At 36.8% G+C, this 26,397-nt stretch overlaps 2 protein-coding genes across 5 annotated transcripts in view; one reads left to right on the top strand and one right to left on the bottom strand.

Annotated features, from left to right (window-relative positions):
- Positions 1-12,232, top strand: part of LOC144965840 (protein SERAC1-like) — a 38,805-nt gene extending 26,573 nt beyond the window's left edge. For 2 of the 3 annotated variants that reach the window (XM_078901614.1, XM_078901615.1), the window contains exons 16-17: positions 3,764-3,910; positions 5,336-12,232. In XM_078901614.1, the coding sequence (XP_078757740.1) occupies positions 3,764-3,910; positions 5,336-5,469 (281 nt within the window). In that variant the 3' untranslated portion in view covers positions 5,470-12,232. The remainder of the gene's footprint in view (positions 1-3,763; positions 3,911-5,335) is intronic. The other variant, XR_013644111.1, reaches the window with a different exon arrangement.
- A 535-nt stretch (positions 12,233-12,767) lies between these two features.
- LOC144965841 (uncharacterized) overlaps positions 12,768-26,397 on the bottom strand; it is a 21,948-nt gene continuing 8,318 nt past the window's right edge. Inside the window, exons 4-10 of one of the 2 annotated variants that reach the window (XM_078901617.1) lie at positions 24,921-25,090; positions 21,575-21,718; positions 19,633-19,900; positions 17,906-18,104; positions 15,796-15,942; positions 15,216-15,421; positions 12,768-14,524 (exon numbers count right to left, since the gene is read on the bottom strand). In XM_078901617.1, the coding sequence (XP_078757743.1) occupies positions 14,475-14,524; positions 15,216-15,421; positions 15,796-15,942; positions 17,906-18,104; positions 19,633-19,900; positions 21,575-21,718; positions 24,921-25,090 (1,184 nt within the window). In that variant the 3' untranslated portion in view covers positions 12,768-14,474. The remainder of the gene's footprint in view (positions 14,525-15,215; positions 15,422-15,795; positions 15,943-17,905; positions 18,105-19,632; positions 19,901-21,574; positions 21,719-24,920; positions 25,091-26,397) is intronic. The other variant, XM_078901618.1, reaches the window with a different exon arrangement.

Here is a 26,397-nt window from a genome sequence, read left to right as displayed (position 1 = left end):
CCCTTCAAATACTTCTCTATCCATTCTATCATTTATGGTCCAATACCATATGTAATTAACTTGCTTACTAGTCTTTGGTGCGGCACATTGTCAAAAGCCTTTTGATAATCCATATAGATGCAGTCTATAGATGCTCCTTGGTCTAATGCATCAGTCCATTCATCCATGACTCGTAATAGTTGCAATGTTGTTGATCTTCCAGACATGAATCCGTATTGTTTTGAAGTGAAGAGGTTGTTGTTATCTAGGTGAGTAATCATATGGTCTCTCACAATTTTTTCCAGTATTTTGCAGATAATCGATGTGAGGCTCACTGGTCTATAATTCCCTGCTAGTGTCTTATTTCCTTTTTTTAATATTGCACTAATTCTTGCTTTCTTCCAATCATTTGGGACCCTTCTTTGTTCTATAAATTTTGTGAATATTATCATCAGGGGCCTTGAAAACTCATGGGAAAGTTCCTTAATAAATCTAGGGTGAATATTGTCCAGTCCTGGAGATTTGTCGACTTTCAAGTTATTGAGGAGTCTCCTTATTTCCTCTTCATTGATGGTCATTTTTTGCCAATCAATTTCAATTTTTTTATTTGGTAAGGTTGGAACATCCCCTTCGGGCTCCACAGTGGAGACACTACTGAAAAATTCTGCTAGAATGTTTGCCTTATCTTCGTCTGAGTTTGTCCTTTCTGACTTTGGATCATTGGAATTTGTACACAATTCTCCTATTCCTTGCCGTGTTTTGCTTTTCGAGTTAAAGTACTGCCATATTCGCTTGGGGTTGGATTTTGCCTCCTTGGATATGTTCTTTTCATACCCTTTTCTTGCTCTTCTGGTGAGCTTTGTCACTTGATTTCGTACTTTGTTGTACTGGTCTTTGATATTATCGTTCTTATTGCTCAACATTTTTCGAGATAAAGAGTTTTTCTCTTTAATTTTCTTGATTACGTCCTCACTCAAAGGTATTTGTGATTTGTTTGCCCCTTTCTTTTGTTTTGCCGTAGGTACGTGCCTACGTTCGATGTTGGAGATTATTTCACAAAACTTTCTCCAAGTGTCATCAATGTCGGTTTCATTTGGGCCTAGATATGTTTCCCAGTCAAAGGTACTCAATTCTTTCTTTATTGTATCATAATTAGCTTTATTGTAACATAGTCTTTTTTTGGATTTACCATTTTGAATTGAATATATCAAGTAGTTGAATATCAGCACACAGTGGTCACTTTTTCCAATTGGGCTTTGATAGTCAATGTCACACTCGTTAATACGATCCTGGTCTCGAGTCAATACAATGTCCAGGATACTCGGTCTATTTGTTCCTCTCCAGCGTGTCTGCTCATTGATGACTTGGAAAAAATAGTTGTCCCGTAAGCAATTTAAAAACCTATATTCATCTAACTTTCCCGTGCATTCATTGTATCCCAGTCGATATCAGGATAGTTGAAGTCCCCCATAATAATGTAATGTGTATAATTCATACATCCAGCTTCGTTCAAGAGGTTTAAAAGATTAGTATTGTTAATGTCTGTGCCACTGCCTGATCTATAGATTAGCCCCACGAGTAATGATTCATGGTTTTCCGTGTTGATCCTAACAAATATGTTTTCCTCGAAATTTGAGTTCATTTTAATTTCTGTAGTCTTTAATGAATTATGAACATACACTACCATACCTCTTCCAACATCATTTTCAATGTTTACAGGAAACATGGCATAGTCTTCACACCATTCCATATAAAACTCTCCTGCTCTCAACCTCGATTTTGGATTCTTAGCTTTCACTTCCGTTACTCCTATAATTTTTGGTCTACTCTCCCTGACTCTAATTTGAAGCTCTGAAAACTTTTTTCTGAGAGAGTCTGCATTAGTATATATAAATGTAACAACATTGGTTAAAGATGGTGTATTTACATTATTTACAATGGGGTTTTCCAGGCTTAATTTCTGGCTTTTCTCAGTTTCAGAACTTTTCGTGCCCATGGTGGACCTCGAACCTTGTAAAGGTATTCCCCCGATTGGTCCTGTTCTCTCATTTCTCTTACTTTTAGGAATAGTTGTTTTTCTTGTTCTCGTTCCGCTCGTGTCAGGTCATTTGCAATCCGAATCGATTTTAGGTATTGTTCTTTGTCAGGGTTACTTAGCGTAGATGCTCCTTTAAGAATTCTTCTTTTTTGTTCCATTGATGCCAGTTGTATAAGCATTGGTCTGGTTTTTTTCTCTCTATCAAACTTCCCCAATCTAATTGTCTTTGTGAGGTCAGTCACTATCAAGTGGACACCACACTCACTAAAAACTTTCAAAGCTTCTCCTCTGTCGTGTTCAATCCTCTCCTCTCTAATATCGGATTCCTTTTCGTTCAATCCATATACCTCTAAGGTCATTTCACGCTGTTTCCTTTCATTCATTTCACTCATCATTGAAGTCATTTCCTCTTTATGTTTACGATTTGTTTCTTCGGTCAGGTTGACAACAGTTCCAGGGCTTTGATTTTCCTGATTCTGTTTTTGTGCAAGTTTTGTTACTGTTTCAATCATTTTGGGCGTAAACTCCCCCTCCTGGATCTCATTGATTTGGATGCTCATCTGGTTAACCTTGCTGACGATTTCTGATTTTAGTTCTTCAATTACATTCTTTCTGAATGCTTCTAGTATTTCCTTACATTTCTGCTCGATGTCGTTTTTACAGCAGTCAAGGCAAGATCTTCGCAGTCATCACAGAACCAGTGAAGTTTGGGTGCCTTGATTAAGTGTACATATTGTTCAATTGTAACGTCTGTACATGATCTACACACGTATTTATCACACCTTTCACATTCCATCATTTGATAATTTGGGTCAGAGAAATCTAGAAAACAAACTTTGCAAGTATCAGTTTGTGTTTTATTTTTCCCGCCATTTTGTGCATTGGTCTGAGGTGTCCCAGATGCCTTTTCATTTCCCTTTTTTGATCTACTTTTAGACATATTTCTTAATACAGCCTCAAAATAGTTAGAAATAAAGTTACTTTTTTATCTAACACAAGTCCAGAATGCACAAAACACTTTAATCCCTGTGAATAATCATAAATTTTCACTCTGCCACACAACACTGTTTACACGGCGGCCATCTTGTGATCTTGTTTGGCACTGTTTCATTCACACTTTTTCAGATCTTAATCTTACACAAGTGCCTTCTCCGTTCATAGTAGCTCCAATTGTTTACTTTGCAACCACTGCAGTCATTACCGTTTTCACCAGGATGGCAATAACAGCGATATGAGATTCCATTTGAATTGTGCTTCTTTGATATTGCTGTCTTGGTGATAACGGTAAGATCTGATGTAGGGCTGAAGTAAAAATTAAGGCCTGCCCTTTTAAAATCAGCAAATGTTTAAGTTCATTTATAGCATGACGTGTATGTACTTTGCAAGCCTTATCCTGATATTTTTCTGTGGGAAATCACGATTTTAAAATAAAAAAGATAATCTTAGAATATTCTCAATTAACGAAGTTTTCTGTATTGATTAGTTTTAAAATCTATGTTTTCTTTTGACTTATTGATAAACGGAGTAAAAGTTTATTGGTCAAATGGAAACAGGTGATAAATCAAAGTTGAAGAGCTTTTATTTTCTTGATTTTTAAAAGAAGGGCATTTTTTGCATTTTAAAAATTTTTGATGATCAATGAAATAAATACTATAAAATGAAATATATATTTTTTATATTTTGTTTTCTCTTGAAGTCTTTCATAATTGATCTATCCCTTTTAGCCATGTTTTCATTCTGTTCCAGATTCTTCCAAACTGAAAGATCTTCATGATAACTTTGTCCGTCTCGTCTCCTCCTACTTCATCCCCTGTTTGAGTTTTGGAGAGACCATCAAAACTGACTTTGGTCGACCATTTCCAAGTGTGTTGTTGGTGTCACAGGAATCTAGTGGTAAGACGAGCTATGTTTTCAAGATTTTAAACTCTCACTAGTTCTTGGTTCCCAATTTTTTTGTTTTCGTATCTTCAAAATTAAATGGAGCATTTTCTCATGTCTTTGTCCTCCTCCCTTGGTGTTCTGTTTGATTGTAATGATGCGGAAAAAAGGTTGTAAAGTGGAAACACATCTCTGGTGAAGAAATAGGCATTAAATCATCCCAGGTAACCTCTGTGGTAAAATGGTCGCATATTTGACCGTTATTCAGAGAGGTTTGATCTTTAGTTAAGGCAGGCTGATTTTTTGGGGTGATTATGTTTTCTTGTATTATTTCTTTATGCTTTGTCCAACACTGTTAGAAACACAACTTTTCAGATGTTTAGTTTTGGACTTATGAAGTGAACTCGATTAGCTAGTTCAACTGTGTCCCTGAAGAAAAATTTTTAAACACATCATTGGCATCCTGTTGGAAATGGAGATTTAATTTTTTTGGTGTAAAGGTGTAATCATGAAGAAAGTTGACATTCATTGTCTTTATATAAATTTGGGAGCTTGTGGATTGATTACTAACAGAACAGCGGGTGGTTGGATGGGAGCATCACCCTTGAATCATATACCTATGATGTTCGCATGGGTGTACGATCCGATAGTGATGTCGTTTCTTTTCTCTTTACTAGCCTATCCTGCTTCTTTGGTTTGTGATTGTATTTTTGACAGGGGATATTTTTTTTCCTGTAAATCCTCTGCCTGTTTGTTCTTGGTTATTTATAATTTAGCTTATGATATCTTTAGGTTATGATTTTGATTGACATTTGTACTATTTTTGTTAGATTGTTTGTTTTTTTGTTTCAGCGGTCTCTCATATAACCTCAATTGTGTTGGAAGAGACCTAAAGCAACAAACAAACAAAAAAAACTAACAGAACAAACAAAAAATCAGTCAATTCTTTTCCAATAATTTTGGGAAAAAAATCTTGTATTTGCTGGGTTTTTTTTCAGCGAGCATCTTTGTCGTTGCCTAAGGATTTACTTGTGATTGGAAGGAAAAGAAAGTTTAAATTGAGTGTGTTATGACTTGAACTAATAGAGTTGTAAAGTCAAATGACCGAAATTGGTTCTGTATTTATCTAAGTCTAAATACCCCGAGTGTCGCATCAACTTTACATGCATGAGGAACTCACACAAACTGTATTGAAAATAGATATAGTTAACCTTTTTTTCACCAATAGAGATATTGTCAATTTTATGAAAAAGAATAGTCGATTACGTTCTAATCTAATTCAGTTGTTATTATTGATACAAACATGATATAAGCCTCTTGCATGATACATCCATTAAAGTTTGATATTTATGACCATGTATTTCAAATTTTATTCTTAGTTATCTGTGTCTTTGTGTTGTAGATTCATTGTTTCTGTCATTCAAATGTTTTCTTTTTCAGACCCAGGAGTTGGCCAGTTTTACAATCTAGAAGCAAATCATGTTGATGTCTGCAAACCCCGTGATAAGAATGACTCAATGTATTTAGATACTCTCCGATTCTTACAGAATATTCATAAAAATTTGCAGCACTGATATTAAGTTGACTTTTGAATGGTAACACAGTTCATAATGTTATAAAAATAGCTGCAAAGGCTGCAAAGTTGCTAGATTTTGGTACGTACTCAGCAGAAGACAAAAGTGTACTAGAAATCGAGTGTGCTGAAATCCGATGCTCATGGGAGCTAATGACCCTGTGACCTTGTTTTTGGTGTCCTCTGCTTTTTTCTCTCAGTCTTATTTCAATATATTATATTTTTACTCCACCAAAATGATAAATCATGACTTAAAATGAGATAGTATGTCCTTAAGTATGTATTACTTCTTCTTTTTCTTCTTCTTCTCCTTCTTCTTCTTCTTCTCTCTCTCTATCTATCTATCTCTTTCTCTCTCTCTCACACACACACATTTTATATACGTGCAAATGGCAACAATATTCAGTTATTTTACACAGGATTCTTTGTAATTTAACTATAAACAGATACATTAATGACCCTCTGCCTCAATGCGGTGTTATGTCGGCGTGAAACAATGATTTTGAAGTTGAAATCACAAAGGTTTATTAGAATTGATTTGGCCCAATGGAGAGGATGGATGTAGTTTACAATTATTTTTTTATAACCTACTTAAGGCTCGGGAGTCCCAATAGCTTATTTGGTAGAGCATTCTCTTCACACGCAAAACGATTGTGATCGATCCCGGGTGCAGTCGAGATTTTTTTCTGATCCCCCTGTCCACACAGCATGATTGAGTAGCTGCTTCTGTTAGATTTGGCGGAAAGTATTTTGTGATAGACTGGTGTCCTATCCATTTCACATTATAGAAACTGGGATAAACTCTGGCTTCATGGGCCGATTGGCTCAAAAGGATTACTTCAGGCTCAGCTTTTGTTTTTCTGTCGTCAGTTTTTCCTTTAAATTTAACTTTGGAACTTGTTTCATTCAGATATAATACAGAATAGAGGCAGTGGTTCACATTTACAGATATGCATTGAGAAATAGAAATTTTAATAGCTTTGAACACCCCGTCTATCTGTAGACAGTGCAGCCTTTGCAGATAATGCTAAATTTAACCAGAAAATGTGTATTGAATTGACGTCACCCCCTTCTTTAGATGTACCCTTATGTTAAACAGTGTGTAGAAAGTGTGTTTTAGTCAGTTTTTGATTAGATTCGGGACTGAAATACAAGACATGACATAGATCGAACAGAAATGGTATCTGGCATAAAAGGATACTTATTTTTAACAAATCAGAAGTTTCTGAATCTCAAAAACACTGACTTTTCCATGGAGGGTTGCGAAATTAGGGCCACCCCTTGTAATTTTACAATCTAGCGTGTGCTTAATCGGATTTCGTGAACTGTAAGTGTACGCACGCAAAAACAAATTTCCCATCCGTTTTTTAATTGGAAAGTAGGTGAACCAGAAAGAAATTTTATTGGCGGTTAAGATAACATCAATGTTTTTGTGTCCGAAAACAGATTTAGGTGAAAAACAGAGTTGAAAGCAGGCTCTATAAGAGTGTTGACTTTAGGGCTAGTGTTGAAATTCGAACCCCCTACCCTTTAGATAAATTTCAGTCTCTCAGTTCCAGCTTGTCCTATTGCAGAGCTTGCTGGAATTTGGCATTCTAGAATCCAGAGATTATTGTGTTGCAAAAATGTTGAGGTCAAGATACTCATTTGCTGATTTTTTTTTTTAACCTTGTTTTAATTTGAACTTATTTAAACATAATTTTATTTTTTATGTGTATGTTTATGTGTGTATATGTTGTGTGCATGCCTCTATCTATGTATGTACGTATATGTATGTATGCTTGTGTATGTTTGTGTGAATGTATGTATGCGTGGATTGACAGACTGAGGCTCTTTCATGATTCGGTGGGTGGTGGTGCATGGCCGTTGCTAGCCCGTGGAGCGATCCGTCTGGTTCATTCCGATAAAGGGCGAGACTCTGCCCTGGCGGATAACAAACGGCGGTCAAGAGGGGTCCGTCTCACGGGTTGGGTCAGCGTTCTGCTCTCGGGTCAGGCGTCGGTCTTCCCACTCAGGGAGAGGCGGTGCCCCGGACCGCCGTCGCGCAGCCCGCGTCCTGCAGGGATTGACCTCGAGCAGTGCGTACGAGATGGGGCCATAACAGGTCTGTGATGCCCTTAGACGTCCTGGGCTGCATGTGTGCTACAGTGGTGGCGCCAGCCGGCGTGGTGTAGACCGTGAGCGTAGGAGTCTTCATGTCCGGCGTCGGTCTTCCTGCGAGTTGGGCCGTGAACTCGGAATGCCACGTAGTCACAGGTCAGCATCCCATGCCGACTACGTCCCTGCCCTTTGTACACACTGCCCGTCGCTCTCTTCGGTGGACGGTGGACGGCGCAGCCAGGGCCCCGGAGTGGCCGGCGATTCGGGTCCTGAAATCGCAGTCGTCGCGATGTCGCCCGAACTGCGCTGCCCTGAGAGGGTAAAAGTCGTAACAGGGTTACCGTAGGTGGACCTTCGGTAGGATCACGTCCGATTTTGTTTGCCCCAACCCCCAGAGCTGCCAGCCCGACGGGTGAAGGTTCAACACTGTCTGGTGAGGCCGGGCTGCTCCCTGGCCGGGGAGCGGTCCAGGCCGATAAACCGCGTTGCGCGCCGCGCCGCGCAACGCTTCCCCCCGTCGTTTGGCCCTTAGCGAGAGAAAACCAAATACAACCTTTGGCGGTGGATCACTCGGCTCGCGAGTCGATGAAGAGTGGGGCCAACCGTTTGTATTTATAAATTTATCCAAATCCAATGTCACTGCATACTACATATTCACCCAAGAAGTGGAATCATTCTATCTGAGTCGGTTATTTTTAAACTCCCATAGCAGGCAGGGAGGTCACTTGTTATGTCCCCTATTCCCTATAGGCTATATCTATTTTCAACTTACTTTCTGTCTTTCTCTTGCAATGAGATTATTTGGTTTTGTCCTGTCTCTGAATTGATTCCTTGGCTGGAAGGGAGACAGTACTAACGAAAGAGTGTAAATGGAGAGACTTCGTATGGGAACAATACAGACAATGGACGTTTCGGGTAAAGACCCTTCGTCAGCACAACAATACACAAATTAACGTGGAAAACAAATAAAATAAAATGCAAAATAACTTGTATCATCTGTACTCAATGGTGGTTGCAGTACTGCATTCCCCTTTGTCTTACTTTTTCTTGTCTGCTTGCAATTGTAAATCTATAATTTTTTGGCTATCCAATTTTCTTCCTTTTTTTTACTGGTTCTGAAATGACCTAAATGTGTTGCAACCGCTCTGAAATCCTTAAAAACAAACACAACAATTCAATAGGTAAAATAAATACTCAATCCATAAATATTATGACATTTTTAGATAAGAGAATTTATCTATTGTACAACATTAAGGATAAGATGTTCATATCTTCAAATTTTGTATTTAGAATTGAAATTTTTGTTTGTTGTGTGTCAATGTGGTCTAGTCGTATGACACTTGCTTTTGGATCGGAAGGTCCTGGGCTCGAGCCTCGCTCGGCGCATAGTTGTGTCCTTGGAAAAGGCTCTTTACTCACATTCTCTCACAGTACACCTGGGTGGGGTTCCTTACCTCCCGTAGTGGGCAGGGAGGCACTTACTGTGTCTTCTACCCCCCTATAATATATGTTTTCCAACATTCTTTCTGTCTTTGTATTGGAATGAGATTACTTGGTTTTGTCCTGGCCCTGGCCGGGGTCCTAGCTGGGAGGGAAACAGTCAAATGCATAGTTATTGTGTTGGGAGATGATATTTTTTTCCTTGTAAATCATCTCTCTGTTATGTATTATTATATTTGTTATTTTCAATGTATAATGTTAGCATTTGAGTGTATTCCTCTTGGTTGGATTTTGTGCTTGTGTCCGGATGAGACTTAGAGGTGATCTCAAACTATGTACATTGGTGGTGTGCTCTTGGAATCTACATCTGATCCCTATCTGTCCCCAGTTCCTCTATGTCTTACTTTTTCTTGTGTGCTTTAATTGTAATTCTAGAACTTTTTACTATCCCATTTTCTTTCTTTTTACTGGCGCTGATATAACCTAAATGTGTTGCAAGCGCCGTAAAACCCTTAAAAACGAACAAAAGAACAAATGTGTTGCAACCGCTCTGAAATCCTTAAAAACAAACACAACAATTCAATAGGTAAAATAAATACTCCATCCATAAATATTATGACATTTATATGCATTAAATAAGTGATCCACCATGTATTTATGGTATCATGTCAGGGTATACCTGATATAGAAAAGTGAATTTAAAATGAGCACAATTAGAAATATGAAATTTTAGTTTTTTGCCTTACGAACCAATGGAAAATCGTCCCATTCGTTATGATCCAACCAGCAGTTTTATCATTCAGATTTCGTTTGTAAATCACACAATTTAAAGGAATTTTTTTTTGTTATATATAGCTATAAAAACGTGACACTGTGTTGTAGAGTTCATTTTCTGATCAATATTATGCATAGAATGTATTTGTTCCTTTTCTGTTTGAGTAAGAAAAAACTATTTTTGTTTTGGGTGGGTGTGAAGTTTTGGGGAAAATCCTGAAAATGGCTGGTAAGGAGAGAGTTAAGGAACTATACTTAATTAATCCTTCATTAAGTAGTAGTAAAAGGAGTCCCTCAGAGCCATTGGCCCATGGAGCTGGAGTTTATCCCAGTTTTTATAGCGTAAAACGGACAATAGCTATTGTTTGCTACTTTTAGGATAGGACGCTAGTCTATCACAAAGTACTTTCCACCAAATATAACAGAACCATCTACTCAATCACTGCCAATTTGAATTCCGGGGGGGGGGGGGGGGGGGGGGTTGTGTCAGAATTAAAAAAAAAATTGGCTGCACCCAGATTAAAACTCAGTCCCTTTCTGTGTGAAGCGAGTGCTTTACCAACTGAGCTATCAGGATCTCCTTGAGCTATTAGGGCCACATTTCTGTATTCAAGCATATAAAAATTGACCAATTTTTCATATTTTCAAATATGATTTCAATTTTTAAAGACTACATAATCAACCTGACACAATACCATTTTGCAGCATTGGGTCACATATGAAGCGCTTTGAGCACATTTACTGGATATTGAGCTATATAAAAGCTCAATTTTAATTTTTTTTAAATTAATTAATTATGGAGAGCACAAGTGAAAAAAGGGAGGGAGTCACTTTCTGATTTTGGATGGTTTGGGAAAACATATGTAAATATATTTATGTTAAGAAAATTGTATTTCAGAGGATGATAAAAATTATATTGGTAAGCATTTTTAGATAAGAGAATTTATCTATTGTAAAACATTAAGGATAAGATGTTTATATCTTCAAATTTTGTATTTAGAATTGAAATTTTTGTTTGTTGTGTGTCAATGTGGTCTAGTCGTATGACACTTGCTTTTGGATCGGCGGAAGGTCCTGGGCTCGAGCCTCGCTCGGCGCATAGTTGTGTCCTTGGAAAAGGCTCTTTACTCACATTCTCTCACAGTACACCTGGGTGGGGTTCCTTACCTCCCGTAGTGGGCAGGGAGGCACTTACTGTGTCTTCTACCCCCCTATAATATGTTTTCCAACATTCTTTCTGTCTTTGTATTGGAATGAGATTACTTGGTTTTGTCCAGGCCCTGGCCGGACACACTAGCCGGGAGGGAAAAGGTCAAATGTGTAGTCAGAGTTTAGGGAGATGATATTTTGTTCCCTTGTAAATCATCTCTCTGTTATGCACTGTATTGTTTTGTTTACATATTATATATGATTTGTAAACATTTGAGTGTATCCTTCTTGTGTCTGGATGAGACTTAGTATGTTCTTGGAATCTACATGTGTTTCCTATTTGAACCAATTTCCCTTTGTCTTACATTTTCTTGGGTGCTTTAATTGTAATTCTAGAACTTTTTACTATCCCGTTTTCTTCCTTTTTTACTGGCGCTGATATGACCTTAATGTGTTGAAAACGCATTTAAACCATACTCAGGTGTAAAATGAGTACCTGGCTGTTAACAGCATTGTCTCTTTCAGAAAAAATATATTATCACTTAATAAGTGTCATGTCTCATCCTAAATGTTAAGTGTTGATGTTGGCCAGGGACGCCTTTATAAAGCGCTTTGAGCACCTAAGTGGATATTGCGCTATATAAAAGCTCAGTTTAAAAAAAAAGTGAAAATGTGACTCTCCCTGTTCTCTTCATTATGTGTTTTCTTTCTTTCTTTTTTTTAAAATGTACATTTTAAAATCTTTTTAAAAAGTCCATTTGTCAATTGTAAACCAACACTAACAATTGGCTACGTCCATTTTATTATTTTATCTGCAATTCATTTTTAAAAGACAGTGGATTTCAGACTGTTATATCTAGAATTCTTTTTTTTTATATAAAAGACACATTTTTACAATAGGATTCAATAGTCTGATGTCACGTCTACCCAGCAACCAGCAGCTTGGTTCTAATCAAAGAAAAGCGGTACTTTTTGTTCTTCATGCTGGCTAGAACCTTTTCACATGTTATGTGATCTGAATGTATAAAAGTCAAAACGTGGTCAGATTTTTAATCTTTCTCTTCTCTGGTTACACTTTTATCATTGTCGGAGAAGTATTTCACAAGAACGGAGGACGACGATGGAGATAATGGCGTCCGCCATTGTTCCGATAGTTTAGAACCAGTTACGAGGGAAATGACGTCACGACAGTTGAACCCTATTTTTAAAGGTTGCTCTATACGTTTTGTTTGTTGATTTATTTTAAATGTCTTACACTAAATCGATAGCAATCAATTAAAATTTTGAAATACAAAACAAAAGTGTTTTATTTACCAATTTATAAGTATTTTACACCTAGTGCAGTAGTTCTCAAATTGGAGTCCCTTGGCCTTGGGGACTGCAAAGCCTTTTGAAAGGGCGGGGGGGGGGGGGGGGGGCTGTGAAAAGGTTGATCAATTTTACTGTTTATTGATAACGAATTTTAAGACACATGATAGATGGTCATTTCCATTCATTTCTTTGAAGTTTTAACGCAGAGCAGAGTGATGGTGTGAATTTTTGTGTTGAAGGGCTAGCTCTAATAATTATTTGGATTAAACTGTCTCATCCTTACACAAAATGTTGTCCATGTTATTATTACTACAACCCTTTCAAAATTGATAGTGCTACATATTTCAAGGAATTTCATGTCCATATTTATTCAGTCAATGGGTAACTAGGTCTGAATAATCTGGTTGTAAGTCGAAAGCACATTGTAATCTACTAGCATCTTTTAGAGGGTATACACACACACACACACACACACACACACACACACACACATACACATGAAAAGAAATAAGAAAAACAAACATCTGTTTGGCAATACTTTTTATTGATACTTTTTATTGATCCCTTTACATAAATATTAAAATGAAAAATAGATACATACATATAATGTAACTATCAACCTTAATATATTGTATAACTTATACTACGATGAGTACCGGCTTTCGATGTGTACTGATAAAGTAGAGAAAAAAACAAACATCATCTATATGAATACACACAATGAGGCGTGGCAACTTATGGCTCGGTTTGATTTAGAGGTGGTGTTGTAATCGCTTGTGAGTTATCGGACTTGATATGATGACGTGATGTCGAGTGTTAGAACTAACACACACATAGAATGGTCAGTATGATAGCTTTTCATCTATGTTATGCATGATAATGATGTTCAGATTGGAATGACTCAAATGAAAGACCAGGTTGTTGAATGATATAAACAGATCAGTCATTATTTAGATAATAAAATACGGTAATTAAATATTTGCTGTATTTTACTCACACTCCATTCTTCTTTATTAATCGCAACACAGTTACATAAAATATAACAAGTTATATAAAAATAGTTTAGTATTTATTTCTTGTCTTTGATTTCCAAGCGCATATTTTCGTTTTCCTCTTCTTCTTTTTCTTCTTCTCATTTCAGGATGTTATTTTTAAAATGTAAGCTAGTTATCTTTTTTTTTGTGGAGAATTAATTAATTATTGTTTTTAAAAAATACAGACCATTTAGGGTCCTGAAATAATGTTATGATCTAGTGGTTACATAATCGGATCTTTCTGTTTCAGTCTATTTATTTAACACTTTAACATTACCACGTTTATATCACATGATGTCAACGATTTTAGTTTGATCCTCATTGGAAGTCTGGTACATCAGGGACATCATTGGCGGCTGCTCGTGTAGAGTAGAAAAGAAATTGTATTTTGTGTGACGTTGAGCAGAATAAAAATAACAACTACATTGAACACAAAGTAAAGCACATTTGGTGACCCACCATCTCAAAATGCTATTATCTCGAAGTGATTGAAATGCTGAAATTTTACTTTACAATTAAAAGTATGAAACTGGGGTCAAGGTTGCTTGTTTTATCGAGGAGAGTCACGTGACTAAAATAGTTTCGCGAGGTTCCAGGTTTGGGAGTTTAAAAAAAATGTTGTTGCCAAGACGAGGGTGATTTAAATCGACCGATATTTGAATGATACGTTTTCTGGCCAAATTTGTCAATACGTATGTTTCCATAGTACGGTAGATCACTGGTTAAAAATAAAAATGAAACTTCAGTCACATCTTGTTGATGAGAATAAATTATGAGTCGTTTGACTTCCAAAACCTACAAAGTTGCATTTTCATCATTGTTAGAGAAAGCTGCAATCTTTTGGGATCATTTTTTAGTGACTTAAAGAGGAAAATACACTCCGTTTTGGGGCAAAACCATGTGCCTTGAAACTTCAAATTTTCTCTGGTGATTCTAAAATTGTCCAATAGATTGCTTGAAAATGTTAACCTATTAATTTCTTATCTCAATCTGGAAGTCACCTCTTGAAATAGAATTTCTTTAACGGCCTTGAACTACAATTATGAATTTATGTTTAGTTTGACTTCAAATTTTCTTCTCTACTTCAGCTCCTACCCGGCATTGCAACAGATTGAGGTTGTGGGTAATATTTCTAGCGTCACAATGTCCAATGTTTTTCACAATAGCATCACATATTATTATAAACAATATGAAGAATTTAGTTGTGTCCCCCGCTGAAGATTGGCCTCTCTACGACACCATTGGCGGCTGATTATGTGGAGAATAATAAAAGAAATAGTAAGAATCATAACTAAAGAATACATTCTCTTTCTTTATCCTTTGAGGACATTTATTTATTTATCATTTGGGGATATTTATTGTTCAATGTATGACTTAAGAGTTAATAACCTAGGCGTCATCAAGGATGTAATGAGCCATAGGTTTTTTTTTCCTGTTTTTTTTTCTCCCCTTTCTTTCCAAAAGAAAATAAAGGAGGTGCCAATAATTAGGATATGAACCCACGTCCTTAACTTCATATTTCAGAGCAATGTCTTTTCTCTTTAGCTCTCTGGCACACATTGATAAAAAAATGAATCAGATAAAGGCATTCTATGCTTTGTTTTTTGGCAGGATTTACAATTTTATCACCTTTACCTTGTTTCACATATTTCTATAACTCACTGAGATGACGTGAAATAAAATACAATCAAAGCTTTCCCAGCCTCAATTCGGTATTATGTCAGGGTTAACCCGATACTGAAAATTGACCTCCATGTCAAAATTTTGAACTTTTGTATGTATTAATACTCCCTATTGGAAAATACTGAATGTAGTTACTCAAATTAACGAAGTCTCAATTTTTTGTTTTAATTCTAACCGCTTCCACGTATGGCTCATTTTAAAAATACCGAATCGAGGCGGTAGGTCACATTTTCAAAACACTTTAATTTAGTCTTACCGTTGCAAAAGGATTGCATCAAGTCCTTAAGAGCCTCGGTCTGGCTAGCCAAATCTCTGCCCGCCGCGAAGCTAATGAAGTTGTTTCTTCCTCCAGAGGCCATTCTCTGGGCGAAGTCCCTGTAAGTTCTGATGCCCAGGTCAGCAACCACAACAGTCGCGCCTTCAAAGTTTTGGGCAGTTCTGGCTTTGTTGGCCAAATCGAATCTGGAAATTGAAAAAAAAAAAGAAGAAGAAGAATAAAGTATGTTGTACCGCTGTGTATCTTTATATGGATACTAGAAAATTATTACAAAATGAGGTCAGGTAAAATTTGAACTAGTTGTCGGGCTATCAAATTTTTAATACCCCCCCCCCCCCCCCCCATACAATGTTGAGTCAGTTTAACTCACTTTCCCCAAATACACGCTGCGTATGAAACAGCCAACCTGCTAGTATCAAGCTTATAATAAATATTGAGACCTTAAAAATGTAATGTATTTTCAGTCCTCTCGTGGTCTTCATAATGTGCTTTCTTTCTTTCTTTTTTTTTTAAATGTACATTTTAAAATCTTGAAAAGTTCTAAGTTTTTTTTTTTTACCTGTCTACAGTCATGGTATCATCGTCAGCAAACAGAACGACAACGTGATTGGTATCACGGTCAGTGTTTTCTCGGATAGCTCTCAAAGCACGTGAAAACATTTCACCAGTTCCAGCAGTTGGGATGGGATTTCCAATTTGGTCGTACCTAGAGGAATAGTAGTTAGGAAGGTGTTATTTTTTTTTTTTTTAAAGAAAAAGATTATTTGGGACAATATTGTTGCTCTGACCATTTGGGCAATGTGAAAATTTCCACCAATGAGAGAGGGACTTTGGTCAGTTCAGGTTTTCATGCTAATCATCACTAAGACCCACAGAATAGGACCAGTTTAGTTAATTAAAAACCCAGCTCAACAACTGTTATGATGGCTTTTTTGATATTATGATAGTTGTAGGTAGCCATTTAAAACCACGACATGAAAAAGGACAAAAAATGCCACTCTTAAGTAAGCTAAACAGGGTGGTGTCCATAAATTCTGTCCCTAATCTAAAAATAAACTTATTATTCTAAAACCGTTATAGAAATTTGCATCTGGCTTTTACTATTTTCTAAGGAAAAGTCATACAATTATGCCGACGTATACATGCATGCAGGTCTGGCATCCGAAGGCAATTGCGGGCCTGGTTTAACATTGTTGTAATCGACAATATTTTGTGTCATTTTTTGAAATTTCCGTTGCAAAAATGAGCCCATAATGAATTGGGTTATCAGACCGGCTAATATGTTCACGTCGATTTATGCCCATCGGTCATCGACCTTCATTACATTTACATCATCAATGTTAGAAAAATGAACACGAGCTTAAAAGGCCTCATTTTTCTCTCCTATGCGGAATCACGACTGTGCGACAAATTTCTCTCTGTACATTGTGATTGCATGAAAAGAATTCGTCAAAATTTCCTCAACAATGTTCATAAACCAGTTTGGCAGAGCATTGCAGAACATAAAAACAATTTTAAAATACAACAAACAAACATAGAAACGGGTATTCTAAATTTGCTGAGACACAAAGTGAATGTTCAGTGTTGGCAGATGCACAAAAATTGTAGGCCAAAACAATTACTGTAAATGTCTGTTTAGATATGCTGGAATTTTATGCTGCATCCAAGGCCATGGCTTCATCCCATCTTCGTGAATATCAACCATAGATAATTTATTTTCATTAAGAGGGTGTTTCTCCACCTTCGAATTTCTAAACGGCAACAATGTTTAATTTAGCCCAAAATTCCGGTCGAATGTCAGACCTGCACGAAGATTTGTTCTCTTGAATATTATGACGTCAAAAGGCAGCGTTAAAAATCGAACGCGATATGTAACCTGCATTTTGCATTTAGTCTTTGGGGTTAGTCCTTCAGAGCCATTAGCCCCATGGACACGAAGTTTATCCCGTTTTTGATAGCATGAAACGGACAGTAGCAATTGCTTGCTACCCTTTGGAGAACACGCTCGTCTATCGCAAAGTACTTTCCACCAGATTTAACAGACCCATCTACCTGATCACTGCTGGGTGGACAGATTTGTAAGAAAAAATATCCAATTCACCCAGGATCAATCTCCGTTCCTTTGCGTGTGAAGCATGTGCTCTACAAACTGAGCAATCTGGCGGTTAAAGATTAAAATGTCGATACTTGAATGATACAAGTGCCAAAAACACGGCTTACTAATTTCGGTGCTAGATCTTTTTATAAAGCAGTACCTACCATTTGGAGCTCGCTTCCTTTGTCAGTAAGGCTCTCGGGTAGCGTAGAATATTTTAAGAAAAATCTAAAGACTCATCTTTTCGAGAAATTTTTTTATCCTAGGCATTTTCTTATTGGTGAGTAAATTATACGTTTTTTTTTTTGATACCATTTTGTTAAATGTCAATTTCATTTTGTATAACTTGCATACCGGTAGTTTGTGTGTGCGACTGCTGTGTGCGTCTGTTTGGCTCGGTATGAGTGTGTTTATGGTTTGACAAGTCTATTGTAAAGCGCTTTGTGGCTCGGCATTTAGCACTATAAAAGAACACTTTATTATTATTATTATTATTATTATTATTATTATTATTATTATTATTATTATTATTATTATTATTATTATTATTATTATCATTATTATTGATACAAACCGGTTACAGATAAAAGGCTCATTGTTCAACAGTTGCATGTCTTCAACATTAGCACAGCGGTCAATGTAGTAGTTGGCACGTAGCAGATCTGACTGGTCCTTTGTGCGTCTGCCGAATTCCTCAATAAAAGCTTGAGCATCATTTTCAGCTGATCTGCTGGCCACGAAGTAGACTTCTGACATACGGTTGATACTGCAAGCTGGAGGGTAAATGTAAATAATGTGTTGCTTGAAAGATGAGCAAGTGATAAAAATAATGATGAAATAAAATTTCAGCTCCGGTATAGGAAAAAGAGAAGAATGGCGTGGATGTCACCCAGCTCTGGTGTGCCGTAATGCATAACGTGCTAGAATCCGGAAAGTACTGTATTATATTTGTTTGTATGTCTATACAAAGAATACCCTTGCAATCTGTTAATTTACTAAATGTTGCTGCTCGAAGCTCGAAGAAATAAATAACAATGTGAAATTAAATGTAAGCTTCAATTTATTTTTTATATACGAAAACAGATAAAATGGACGCTTCGGGTTTCCCCTTTATCAACAAAACAGGATGAATGAAACACTACAGACGAATGAGATTACGCGACTCACATTATCTCATTCGTCTGTAGTGTTTCATTCATCCTGTTTTGTTGTTTAAAGAGGAAACCCGAAACGTCCATTTTTATCTGTTTTCTTATATCAAATTGAAACTTACATTGAATTTCACATTGTTAATTGTCAATCTGTTAAGCGATTTACTTTCTCGTATATCTATTATTGTTCTAAAACTCAGTTCTCTGTTAACGGCTATGTGGTTTTGTGGTATGAAACTCGCTTTTGGATCGGTAGGTCATTGGTTCGAATCCCGAGCGGTGCATAGTTGGGTCCTTGAAGAAGGCTCTTTGTTCACATTCTCTCGCCGTATTTAGGTGCAAAATGAGTATCTGGCCGTTAACAGCGTTGTCTCTGTCCCCCCAACAATAATTTTGTATATTGTCTAACAGGCGTCATGTCTCGTCCTACACATGTTACGTGTTGCTGTTGGTAAGGGACCCCTTGTTAAGCGCTTTAATCACGTTTTGTGGATAGTTTCTATAATGCTCTAGTTAAAAAACAAAAACAAAACAAAACAACCCCAAAAAGTAAAAACAAAAACAAAACAAAACAACCCCAAAAAGTAAAAACATGCAAAAATAAAACAACCCCCACCCACCCCCCCCCCCCAAAAAAAAAAAGAATAAAAAAAGACAAAACAAAACAAACAACACACAATATTATGTGACCAGTCGCCTCAATCTGGTGTTGTATTGGGATATATTTCACGTCGGTACTTGAATTCCACGATTAACCATTTATTATTATTATTATTATTATTATTATTATTATTATTATTATTATTATTATTATTATTATTATTATTATTATTATTATTTTAATGTAATTGTCATAATTTGATGGATTTGACATTACATTCAATTTTCAACTACCTCTAAATAAAACCAGATTCAAACGATTGGTCACGACGTGCACTTATTTGCAGGTCTGATAACTCAATTTCTTATGGGCTCATTAATGTAATGGAAATCTCAAAAAAAAAAAAAAGAAATGACGCAAAACATTGTCCATTACAACAATATTAAACTAGGCCAAGGACAACTATACTGAACAGACCTGCTTATACGTACACGTCGATTGGTCACATTTATATATAAAAAAATAATTAAGCATGTAACTGTAACTTACATGCAGTAAGAAGAGGAGGCAGGGCGCATGCGCGAGGAGGGAGAGAGAACTGGACATCCTCCAAGAAACGTGCGTTGGTGATGTTGAAGACAAAGCTTTCATCAGGGTTAGTAGCAATAGCTCTCCACTCTCTCTCTTCGATGTACTGACCGATTCCAACAACGAACATGTAAAATCCACTGTCGCGAGCAAGCTCGGCCTCACGAGCTGTGGAACCGGGAGATCGGGAACCGCCATCTGTCATCACGATCATGACTTTGGTGATGTCCTTGTGGTGTTAGAACATTATTTTTAAAATATTAATTTTGAGGTTGATATTAAAAATGAGGAAGATCATCATCATCATCATCATCATCATCATCATCATCATCATCATCATCATCATCATCATCCACATATACATTAAACTGCAAATGTAAGTGGATCAAAAAGAACAAAAAACCTGGCATAGTTTTCTACTGAAGACTAAAATAATCTTCTTCTTCTTCTTCTTCTTCTTCTTCTTCTTCTTCTTCTTCTTCTTCTTCTACTACTACTACTACTACTACTACTACTACTACTACTACTACTACTACTACTACTACCACTACTACTACTACTACTATTACTACTACTACTACTACTACTACTATTACTACTACTACTACTACTACTATTACTACTACTACTACTACTACTACTACTACTACTACTACTACTACTACTACTACTACTACTACTACTACGTTGTCAAGACGATTCTAAGCTATTCTAAGCTGTAGATTGTATAAAAGTAATAAAGAAGAAGATAATATGACAATGTGGCATGACACTCGCTTTCAGATCAGAAGATCCTTGGCTCGAGTCCCGCTTCGAGCGACTTAAAGTTGAGTCCTTGGGAAAAACTCTTTTCTTACATTCTTTCACCGTACTCAGGTACTGAGTATCTGGCCGTTAACAGCGTTTTCTCTGTCGGGATGTTATAATATAACCCAAATTAAGCGCTTTTTCAAAGTTCAACGTGCATGCGCTTCATTCGCTTTTTTTCATTTATTCCCCCAGCAAACAGCTCGGAATCACATTCTGTCAAGTTATTCACCTTAATGGGTTTCAGCCTTGTCGTGATAGGAGTGCTTAAGTGCATTTGCAGGGGCAAAGGTACGTCGGAGGGCCGTCACAAGATCATCCCAGTAGACGAGCCGTACGTAGGCGCCTTGAACGGCCCTACCGCATATGCATGACCTAGATCACCCGGATGACTTCCGCACATCGGAGGCCCACACTACTTATGAATGATCACGTTATTACAGTAGCTAATGGTTGCTCGTTAGGTATACACATTAAACTGCAAGAGCACTTTAAGAATAACCGTCATTAGGTAGAAAGCCATGTAATCAATCTTACCTGGGTTGAGAGTGTGGATAGCATGTGATAAATGTCTTATACAAGGGCACAAAGCCGGGAGGGGAAAAAAAGGGGGGAGGGGGGGGGGGGGGGGAGTATGCACTCATTGTCACCCTTACGGTCCCTGAACATACTCGTTTAACTTGCATTTGTTACAACTGAGATGGCGACACAACCATTACACTTAATATACGAAATTTTGGCTGCGGCTATTTGGACTCGAGTCTGAATAGTCTCCCGATGACTATTCGGACTCAAGTTCCAATTCGCATGTGCAATCAACAGATTATTTGGTCTGATTAGTCTTCTGCGGTAGTATAGATCTAGTTGTTTTTTTGAAAAAGATATTTTAAATATTGATAATTACGTAGAATTGATGCAAATCAAAATAACAATTATAGTAACTATCAATGGGTAGTCTAAACCCGCTTTACTTGATGAGAACGACAAAATCATTGATCAATTGGAAGTTCATTGGAGTTTGAGTCCGAATAGTCACGGGAGACTAATTCAGACTCGAGTCCGAATTGTCACTTCTAATAAAATTATGTATTCTCACACGTCTGAAGGTAGGCTGCGTTCGCACAAATCTGATGGCCATATCTGTGTTGGTCACTCCTGTTCTGTAAGGAAGATTGCTCGTGGTGATGCTGTTCAAGAGCTCGGACTTGCCGTTGTATTGGTCAAGGTTTATAACAGGGTACTGTTGGAGATAAACAATATCATCATCACCTTATCATCATCATCATCATCATCATCATCATCATCATCATCATCATCATCATCATCATCATCATCATCATCATCATCATCAACTTCTTTAAAATGTCGTTGCGATATATTTGTATATAGTCTAACTTATACACAGTAATAAAACTGTTCTCTCACAACATCATCATCAACACCACCACCACCAACCCTACCACCATCTATATCATTTTGGTATGGTACTTAATCTTAGGCGTGGACTAGATTCTGAACATTGAATATATGTGACCCATCGTCTCAAAACGGTATTATGTCGGGATGAACCATACACTGAATAGTGAGTTTAGAATCAAAATAATAAGAAATACAGACTATGATTCTTTGGCTATGTAAGGAAGTGTATACTAACGAAAGAGTGAAAATGGAAAGGCTTCGTATGGGAACAAAACAGAGTGATCAAAACTCTGTTTTGTTCCCATACGAAGCCTTTCCATTTTCACTCTTTCGTTAGTATTTTACGATCACCGGCTTCAGGCAGCCCTTACCGTTTTCTAAGGAAGTGTATCTATTCTTTATCACAATGAATAGAAATTAACCCAAAGTTTCAAATCCCTGGCGAAAAATTCGATTTTCAGCACCTGACACATCCCGAAGTAATACCGCTTTGAGACGATGGGTCACATATAATGTTCTTTGAACCAAATTGGGTGTTACGAGAACTCAGTTGGTTGAGCACTCGCTTCACTCGCAAAGGGACCGAGATCGATCCCGGGTGAAGTCGAGCTTTTTTTTTCTGACCCTTTTGTTCAGTCACCAATGATTTGGTACCTGGCTCTGTACAATCTAGTGTCCTATCCAAAGTGCACTAAGCAATTGCTATATTCCGTTTCACGCTATAGAAACCGTGATAAACTCCAGTCCCATTGGCCCAATGGCTCTGAAGGACTACCTTTTTTTAACTTTTGAACATCAAAATCATGTTGGGAAGAGAGACAATTTCTCTGTGATTTAAGTGTTATGGACTTATACATAGAGTTACTTTAGGAAAGAGTTATTCGTCTTTGTTATTAGCTAATTGATTTTAGTCACAGCTTAATTAGTTATTATTCATTAAGTCCATTGTTTAAAATATTATTTGTTCTTACAAATATCAGAGTGGCATGCACTAGAGAAGGGTGCACTCTTTGTTCCTTACTTTTCATAGTTGAGTTACTTATCCTGTTTTCCCTTCTTTAAAATGTTGTTGCGATATATTTGTATATACTCTAACTTATACACAGTAATAAAACTATTCTCTCACATATCACTTAACGCTTCTGAGTTGAGTGATTCCACAATATTAATCTGGGGTTCCGTCAAAAACACAACATTGGCGACGAGGATGGGATATATAATTTTTTTTTCTATATCTAATGGAGAACCTGCAATGTTGGCTGATAAATAAAGGTTATTACGAACAGACACGAATCCTTTTTGAGTCAATTTTGAACACTGTCAATAATCGATAATTGTTAGTTTTTCCTTTACTTTGTCATATGGATATAAATTATTACTTCCTCCAACAATGTGTAAACAGCTGTCTGTAAATGTTACACACAAGCTATCTGAGATTTTGTACTAGTCATAGGGAACAATAGAGTGATGTCAAAATACTGGTTCCAATCTCATTGGAAGTGTGAAACCAGTCATTCGGAGGACATGATACATATAGTGTGTAACTTATCTTCGGGTTTCAGAGTGATAGGATCTTACCTTTCTAGACTAATTAAGTAAATGTTGGTCGTTAATAAAGATTATCTATCCTCGCTCTTTTACACCCAGTAATCACATGAGCCTATACATTCTGCTACTGAAATATACATATGTTACAGTGAATGACATAATCAGTCGGATGGTGAATAGTGAATAGGTTTGAATTGAGATATTGCCAATTTTTGTTAAAAGGTCAATTTTTATCAAAAATGAGTTCTTGTCATAAATGATTAAATCAACTCTTTTTGTACATCTTCGGGAATGATCAAAGTTTAATTTCACTTCTAAATATTTTCACAGCTAGTCAAGTTGAAAAAGTATGAAATTTGAGAAAAGTTGCTGGATACCTTTCCCATACATCTGACCATAACTTCATGAAAAATCACCCGATTTACTTCAAATAAATATCAAAATGCTCTGGTGAGCATATTTCTTCAGAAAATGCAAAAATATGCAAATCCAAAATTTTCACCTTCCGACTGATCATGTCATACACTGACACATATAGTTAAATATTTTTGCCACCTTATGATTCAATAAGTAACTCATTCACTATTTGTGCATTGTCCGGAGGACTGGTTACATACTTCAAAGGAGTTTTGAACCAGAAGAAATGAAGGTGTGACGTCATGATTTCTGGTTCTCATTGGGATGAACTACGGTGGAATCCGAATAAAGTCAACACTCTGAAAGCAGACTTAGTCCCAAATTTTGCTTCGTGCGGCTATGTGGTCTTGTGGTATGACACTCGCCTTCGGATCCGAAGGTCCTGGGTTCGAGTCCCACTTTGAATGGCGCATAGTTGAGTCCTTGGAAAAGGCTCTTTACTCACATTTTAGTCATTCTATCACCGTGCTCAGGTGTAAAATGGCCGTTAACAGTGTTGTCTGTGTAGGGGAAAAATTGTAATATATCGCCTAACCAGCAACATGCCTCGTCATGTTATTTGTTTCTGTTGACGGGGGAGCCCTTGGAAAGCTCTTTGAGCACATTTTGTGGATATTGCCAGGTACTAATTTTACTCAAATATGTGTCCCTCAGAGCGGGACTCGAACCATGGGCCGTCTGATCCCAAGGCGAGAGTCACACCACAATACCACAAAAGGTGCGCAATGTGAAGTACCAATTAAGAGCATTCTAAATACAGTCCAAGCCAGTATTAGAGATGTCGCTTAATTGGGACAGTCATTTAATTGGGACGATTCCTTGGAAACAGAATTGTAGATCTGAAAACTTGCTCAATTTCATGCCCGCCGCTTAATTGTGACGCCTCTTTATTGGGACGACTTGTTGGGAACCGAGCCGTCCCCAAAAACCGGTTTGGAATGTATTTGAGTGCTCAGCTTTTCTTTTCTTTTTTTTTTTTTGTTTGTATCTGTATCACTTTGACATAGTACAGGGTTTAAACAACGGATACCTTTTTAAAATCATTGTCGGTCCCTTACCTGCAAGTCGTCACTGAAAGTGAGCATTCCGACACGTGTGGCCTCGTTGCTGACGTCAAACCGGCTGATGATGTCACGGACAAGTCTGTGCTGAGACATGTAGTCATTGATGTAGATGGAAGAGGAGGAGTCCAGCACGAAGAAAATATCCATCACTTTGCCAGTACAACCTGGGATTTTGTTGTGATATTATTAAATAAATAAATAAATATATAAATAAATAAATAAATAAATAAATAAATAAATAAGATGATAGGTAAATAAATCAGCAATGCAATAAACGAATAGATAGATACATAAATACATATATATGAATGAATTAATGAATAAATCGATAAATAGGTAAGTTAATTGACACGTATATAAAGAAAATAAAAATTTAAGTTGATAAATTGAATAGACTAATGAATAAATAAATAGATACATAACTAGATAAATAATGAATGAATAAGTAAAGGGAATAGTAACAGAATTAGTGAAAAAATTAAATGATTGAATGAACGAATGAATGAATGAATGAACCAATTCATTAATTGAATTATAAATGTACACTTTTGTATGTGGCTCATTATTACAGATTCATAATTTACGATTGTTGACCGATATCGGGATTTATATTGACCCAAAAGTCGAGAGACCAGAAGTCTGGTGTTCGAATCTCAGTCGAGATAGGATGATTTTTATTGATGTTTTTTTTTTCCTTTGTATTTTTCTTTCTTGCTGTCTCTGGCACTGTTTCATACACAGGCTTTTAGATCTTAATGTTACAGCATTGCCTATTCATTAATTTATCACTCGTCTTGCACATTCATTATTAGACTTAAAAGTGCGTCCTAAAAGACAAATTAACCCTGAGGTCAAGTCCGCGTAAAATATCTTTAAAAAAAAGTTTTAAAAAATATTGTAAAATCTTTCCTTCAATTGGATTCACTTGTCTGATGCAACGGCGAGCAGCCTGGTTCTAAACAAAGAAAATGGGTACTTTATATTCTTCATGCTGGCTAGAAATTTTCATATGTCATGTGATCAGAATGTATAAAAATCAAAACAAGATCATATTTATAATGTTTTTTTTTCCTCTGGATACACTTTTATGCTCGTCGGAGAAATTATTCATAAGAGCGTCGGCCATTGTTCCGATAGTTTAGAACCAGTTGCTAAGTTACCATGCGTCATTACGAGGGAAGTGACGTCTTGACTGTTGAAGCGTATTTCGAATAGATTTATTAATTAAAAATGTGCACGACAAGGGGGATGCTTATTGACATAGGACGTTTGTTTAATGGAATATCTATATTCCTTCATGGAATACCCAGGCGACGGCATCAACGATGCCGCGCGGAAGGGCATAATGTTTTTTTGGGGTTTTTTGTTGTTGAAAAAATTCACAGTGAAAATAATCTGGCTCAGACTGAGCTGAAAAAAAATCGGTTCGTAAGTTTTAAAATTGTTTTGTTTTGTTTTGTTTTGATTGAAC

Source organism: Berghia stephanieae, chromosome 2 (assembly GCF_034508935.2).
Source record: "Berghia stephanieae isolate SIO BIC M18660-M18661 chromosome 2, UCSD_Bste_1.3, whole genome shotgun sequence".
Taxonomy (NCBI): Eukaryota; Metazoa; Mollusca; class Gastropoda; order Nudibranchia; family Aeolidiidae; genus Berghia; species Berghia stephanieae.
Note: the sequence above shows the minus strand (reverse complement) of the source record. Positions and strands in the feature narration are given on the sequence as shown.